General features: G+C 36.5%; 1 protein-coding gene across 1 annotated transcript; it reads left to right on the top strand.

The window, feature by feature from the left end:
* Positions 1-42: 42 nt before the first annotated feature.
* On the top strand, positions 43-4584 carry LOC146564120 (nectin-4-like). Its single transcript, XM_085290357.1, has 8 exons — positions 43-168; positions 386-466; positions 555-636; positions 799-1143; positions 1468-1570; positions 1879-1913; positions 2005-2057; positions 2206-4584. The coding sequence occupies exons 3-8, from the start codon at positions 573-575 to the stop codon at positions 2362-2364; spliced, it is 759 nt and encodes a 252-aa protein (XP_085146483.1). The 5' UTR covers positions 43-168; positions 386-466; positions 555-572; the 3' UTR covers positions 2365-4584.
* The last annotated feature ends 2159 nt before the right edge of the window (positions 4585-6743 follow it).

Genomic DNA, 6743 nt, shown 5'->3' on the forward strand with positions numbered 1-6743 from the left:
GGCAGAGAGGAGTAACCTGACATCATGCTCACTACACAGGAGCTGAAAATCACAAAGTTAAAGATCACTGTGTAATGGTTCGGGTACACAATACATTTCCAGTTAGAGTTCTGATGGATGACAAATTGGTTTCTGACGTGGCTGTGCCGTTCTTTCTCCTCTTAACGGGTAAGTTTTTTTTATTTGAATGTATATTTTTCTGGTGGATAGCTGTAGGCAGATACATTTATTTTTAAAAAAAGGAAAGTTTCAACCCACCCCAAGTTTCATTGCGTCTTAGTCAACAGAGTTATTTTGAGTCTGTGGTTTTATGGGAAATGTCTCGTTTTGTTTTGTTAAGAACTTAAATCAGCCTATGTTCCTCTTTGCAAACTCTTTTTTTCAGTGGTCGAATATTTCAGTCTAGTCTCCAGGTTTTAGCCTTGGACTGAACTAAAAGGTTACGGATCCCTCTGTTTGTAACTCTGTAAGTTTCTTTGAGTTTATCTTGAAAGCTGACGTACCTAATCAGAGATCCTGTATGATTTGTAAGTTTTCTTTTTCTGTGTTGTTAGTTCCTGTTGTTGTGTACAATGAAAATGTGCAACGGACGATCTCACCTGCTGATTCAGCTAATTTACATTACATTTTTCCCAGGTAAGACCCAGTTTTATGTTTTTACCAGATTTTCTAAAACACTCATGCTATGCTAGAAATGCTTGAAAACATCATGAATAAATACCAGTTTGAAACCTGATCTCTTTTCTATTTTCGTCTCTCTTCCCCCTCATCTTTCTGTCGTCATTTACCTTTTGGCAGTTTTTGTGGCACAAAGAGTCGAAGTCTCACCTGAAGTGACTGGATACATTGGAAATGATGTCACCCTGAGCTGTCAGTTAATCCAAGGACCAACACATACCAATGTTACTCAGGTTCAGTGGGCTCTCCAGGATGAAGAAGGAACAGGAAAAGTCACTCTCATTGTTTTCAACACTATGTTTGGAGTGAATATTTCTGAGAGTCCACTGAAGGAGAGAGTGGCGTTTGATAAACATTCATTGATAATTAAGGCTCTAGAAATGAAAGATGCAGGATCCTATATCTGCAGCATTTCCACTTTTCCCAGTGGTACATTTGAAGGAACCACCAAACTTGTTGTTCGAGGTAAGACTGTAACTGCTTTTATACACTGATATAAAACAACATTTAATGTTATATATGAGGTCATATTTATTCAATTCAATCTTCAAAATTTGGCTGACACAAACCAAACATTCAGTTTGAATAACTTTTTTCTGCTTTTGTGTCGTATTCATTTTAACATCAGAAATTTTTACCAACATCTAATATTACTCATGATTAAAGTTTCCATGTTTAGTTAAAATGTTTATGCTGTAAAACATGAAAGCTAGTTTTTGTTAGTAGGCTGGTTTAATGTTAGTTTGATGTTAATGAGTTGTGGACTATAATCATACTTTATTCCGCCAGAAACGAAACCACTGTCAGCAGGAATAGTTCTTGCTATAGTGACTGCTGTCTTGTTGCTGTTAGCGATCATGGTGGCCATGCTTTATTTCATCCGCATTAGAAGGTGAGTGTATGTTCTCGTGTGTTATTTATATTATAGAGACTACTGTTGACTGAATCATATTTGAGGGATCCATCGTCTTTGTGGCCAAAATTCACCATAAAGGAAGGAAATCCATTTTATGGTCAAGACTTTAAGACTTAAGAAACTTTAGACTCTGGGAAGCTGTTTGCTGTTTCTGTTTAATTGCTGTTTCACGGACCAAACAGCAATTAAACTATAATCATCAGATTGATCAAAACTTATAATTGTAGCTAAAAACCAAACTTCTCTTCTAAATCACCAAAATCACTTTTGTCTCGTTTGCTCAGACGCCATTCTTCCGCTGGGTTTCGTTTCGTCATTGGTAAGAACATGCACAACAATTTCCACTAATTGGTTTTGTAAATACTTAAATTATTTTAATTTTTCTGTAACGAAACATGTATGTCTTTCAGATACGACTGGTCCAGAGAGAGAGTCGCAATCATCTGCAACTGAGAGAGACCAGGTGAGCTCCATGGTTTGAGGGTCCATTTTTGAACTTGAATGAATACGTTTTCGTCAGAAACATTTAATTTATATTTATGCTGTTGTCCTGCCATAGTTTTTTTAATTACAAGAGAGCAATTATCATGTTTTCTTACATGTGTTCACAGGATGTGGTGTACTCTGACATCAAAGTGAAACCGTCCAGAGATGCCTCTCCTTTAACCAATTACAAACTCAGAGAGAGCGTGTATGTTGACGACGTCACGTACTCCGAGGTCATAGTTTCTCGTCAACCCAAATCAGACACAGAGTGTGTTTACGTTTAGCATTTTTATCATTTTCTGTTGTGTTTTTGTGTTGCTTTAGTTTGTTATTGTGATAAAAAAATTGCCTGATGATAATATGAACACTTGTTTAGGTGTTTAGTCGTAACCAAAGGAATATTTTGGCCTCATGGTTTCATGTGTGCATGTGCTAGAAAAGCACCCACAGGCTGCAAGTCAGAGGACTTATCAGTGTTTGATCTAGTCTATCACTTATGCAGTGATAGAGCAGCATCTGCTCTATCACTGCATAAGAAAAAAAATCATCTAATTGCAACAAAGAAATGCAAAGTTGTGTCGACCAGAGATCTTTAATATCCAGCCAGTCATTGCTGGTATCTTTCACGCAGGTCTGAATCCACTTTAAATGGCTGAACCAGTAAAACAACATGATAAATGTTTAAAATTACAGAAAAAGTTATGATAGTTCACTGAGGCTGTCCTGTAATTATAAAATATGTTATAAATTCTAAATATGTTCATTTAATGTGGGCTCATTAATAATAGTTTAATCGTTTACCTCTTTGGCAATTACATTGGTATAGTATGGGTGTGGCCAGTCTTTATCAATAGGAAAAGCTGTAAATCGTATCAAAGTTGAAATTCAAAATCTATGCACTTTTTGATATTTTCCGAAACTGTCCTGTGGGCCAAATTTAAGTGTTCGCTGGTTCGATTCAGGCCCCTGGGCCTTATGTTTGCCACCCACGACTTTATTCAGCTGTTTTTGCAGGGAATAGATGCAAGCATTCGCAATGAGCTGCTTTTTGCAAACCTCTAAAGTGTTTTGAATGTAAACAACTTTACTGGAATGAAACGAAACACCTGCATGGTGATCTCCACCACTACAGCAAAAAAACTGCACCTGATGTTAACTCTGCAGTCTATCGCTGCATTTCTGCAGGACGGTTCAGTTACATGAAGCAGTCCATTCGTGCTTGCTAACCTGACATTTCCAGTGTTACGTGGCCATAAAAGTAAAATTACCCTGCAGAGAAGTTCTGTTCCTGACAGCGGCACTGACAACATTCAGTGAGAGTTCCTATTACACTTCAGCAAAACATGAAAGGAGGAAGATTAAAAGAAATGGAAGATAAACATAAAAAAAAAAGTTACACAATCAATGCAGAAGTAACTGGGCAATGCAGAAACCAGAAACAGAAAGGTTCAACAAAGTTCTCCAGTAAAATCAACTGCACTGCCTGTTGCCTTTATTGAATTTATTCATATTATCAGAGTTTATTACAGCAGGCATAAACCAAAATCAATAATTGTAAAGATCAGCACTGTATGTTATCCAGCTTCATAACTTATAGTTAAAGTTGAGGTGCTGTACTCTGCCCAGTGTCCTGTCTGCTTGGGTCTGTGAAAAATATTACTCAATATTACTGTCACAACCCCGTACGCAGGTGTTGCGTCGTGAGCATAGTTTGTGACAAAAACTGGTTTGCAAAAGTGTCTGTCGTGGTGGAAAACTGAGCTCAACACCTTGACTATCGAATGCTACTTTCTAGCATTTCCTGTCAGCGTTATTTGGTTGTGGGTGTGAAAATGTTGAACACAAGATGTGTACACATGTGACGTCTCCAGATTCACTCTGTGCTGTCAAAACAAGTATAAACTTTTTTCCATAAAATCTTATATCAAATGTTTATATTTATTTTCATTGTGTGATATTTGAAAGTTGTGAAATTCGATTACATCGATGTAATGCTTTAGAGATAATGTTCTCCAGTAGACTTCTGTTAATTCTGCACATGGTTATTTGTGGTTGTTGATCTTGATACAGTTGCAGTTTAAACCTTTCCATTTTCACCAAACTAATTCTGTGGTTTTCCTTTTCTGCTATGATGAGCTCTGTCTTGACAGGAAACTGATGTCAAAGATAAGACAAGGCAGTTTAAGGAGTGCGTTATGAAAGTCATTCCATATCAGATTACCAAGACGTGAATAAGTAAACCCAGCAATATTTTCCCACTAGAAGTGAAGACACATGATGAATGTACTACTGAGAATGCGTCACAGGGACACCCATTCATGAGCTATGTTGTGATGTGTAATAAGAAACAAGGAGGACGAACAACAAGCAAACATGGGTGTTACAGAAGGAATTAGGGTTTTCTTAGTCATTTTCGTCTCTTCTGTACTTGTCTTCCTCTCTCATTTTAAATGTTTCATGTTTCTTAAATTTAAAAGAAATGTTAATTAAATTTTTTATATACAGCTTACAGTCTGGCCCTTTACTGTAATCCAACTTATCACAAAAAACGTTTGAGTCTGGTTGTGTGGTGGGGAAAGTGCATTTTGTTAGGTGGAACTGTTTATATCTGTTAATACAACTATCTAATCAGCCCATCATGTGACACCAAATCAGTGTATTTAGGCATGTAGACAAGGTGAAGATGAGCTGACTTTAAGTAACTTAAATGTGGCATAGTTATTAATAAGGTATCATGATAAGATCCTTGTCGTGCCTTTTTCTGATGATAATGACAAGCATTGTGGCTGGTACCAACTATCAGCCCAAGTAGTTCAGCAGTAATCACCGGTGTTGGTCAAGTAATTTGAAAAAAGTAATCAGTAACTAATTACTGATTACTTCCCCAAAAAAGTAATCCAGTTACTTTACTGATTACTTATTTTCAAAAGTAATTAATTACTTAGTTACTTAGTTACTTTTTAAAAACACGATTTACAACCTGAAGAGGTGATAAAGCGATAGAGCTTTCAGCCCAATTCTACTTTGACTGCATAATCCATCATACAAAATGTAATCAAATGGAAAAGTCTCTTTTTTTAACTTGTTTTATCAGTTTTAATCTTTTAACTTTTTGCATCAAGCAAAAATTTAATTATATGCAACATTCTCTGAGTTGAATAAATTAGTTTAACATTTAAACCTATTTTCTACACATTCCAGCACATAAAATAAAATATTTTTTGTGTTTACACTCACTCTTTCAAATAGATGCAAGTAAAACACAGCAGAACATAAATAAAGTCAAAGACTCAGCGGTCCTGTTGCTCTATTTTCACCTGTAAAGCAGGAGTGGGGTAGGCGGAGGTTTACCCTGGTGCAGGTGTGCCGCAGCGGTCAGTTGAAGAATCCGCGAGTTTCTCTGTGAGTTTCCCATTACGTCGTAGTGCACTCGGTGCTTGCTTGGAAGTTTAGGGGGTTTTTTTCGCTGTAAAAAGAAGTTTTCTTCCCACGCACAACGGACGCTAATGTTTTTGTCACTTTTTAAGGAATCAAACTCAAAGTAAGGTCAGTACTTCCACGCTTTAAATGCTGCACGCTCATACTCTCTCCCACACTTGATATATTATCCATTGTTGATCTGTTGTGACGAACTTCGCACTCACTTACGTCACTGTCATGAGACATTCTCGCAAAAAAAATCACGGTTTTAGTAACGCAGTAACGCAGCGTTCCTATGGGAAAGTAACGGTAATCTAATTACCGTTTTTGCAATAGTAATCCCTTACTTTACTCGTTACTTGAAAAAAGTAATTAGATTACAGTAACGCGTTACAAGTAATGCGTTACTGCCCATGTCTGGTAATCACCCATGCTGAGCTCACTAGCTTGCCTTGGTAAGTCTTATATTGAATGTTCACCTTGTTAGGGGGGAAGAAGAACAACAATAAGACAAATTTGAATATAAATTGTAATATAAGCTCACAGTGTTGATCACTTAATAAAAAATTTAAAACACTCTCTTACTGGATGTACAATCAGGTGCGGAGCTAAAGGGTGGATGGGATGTCCCTCACTCTGCGCACTCAAACCAGTTGTTGAAGCCCACTGGGGGTTACATGCATCCTCAGAGAACTGGATTTATGATCTGTAACCACTATTTTTCTAGCAAATCTGTTTGTGGAAATATTTCTTTGAAGCCTTTATATACTAACACAAGTGGAGTTGCACGTAGTAATTACTATGATTCAAGCTCATTTCTGATCCCTTGATCCTACAATGTCACCATGATCGTCACCTGTCCAAAATGTTGAAGTGACAAGTTAACATCATGTGGTTATGTCTGCAACACCACAGTAGTTAAAAAAAAAGCAACAATCAGATTTTTACTTAGTATCACAAGTTTATTATGGTTTACATGGTTCATTATGGTGTATTTCTATATAACCATCAGCACTGCAAAAGCAGGTTTATAAAATAAAAGTTACAAGAAATAAACAACAAGACATTCAATGCACACACACACACTATACATAATATATATCTATAGATCGATAGATATGTATACACACACACACACCATACATTATATTTTATATATATATACAGTATATATATATATACACACACACACACACACACACACATATATATATATATATATATGCGCCAGATGGAAAAGACA

Source organism: Mchenga conophoros, linkage group LG11 (genome assembly GCF_057382185.1).
Source record: "Mchenga conophoros isolate Kocher_MC1m ecotype Shallow Benthic linkage group LG11, M_conophoros_male_GT1.1, whole genome shotgun sequence".
Taxonomy (NCBI): Eukaryota; Metazoa; Chordata; class Actinopteri; order Cichliformes; family Cichlidae; genus Mchenga; species Mchenga conophoros.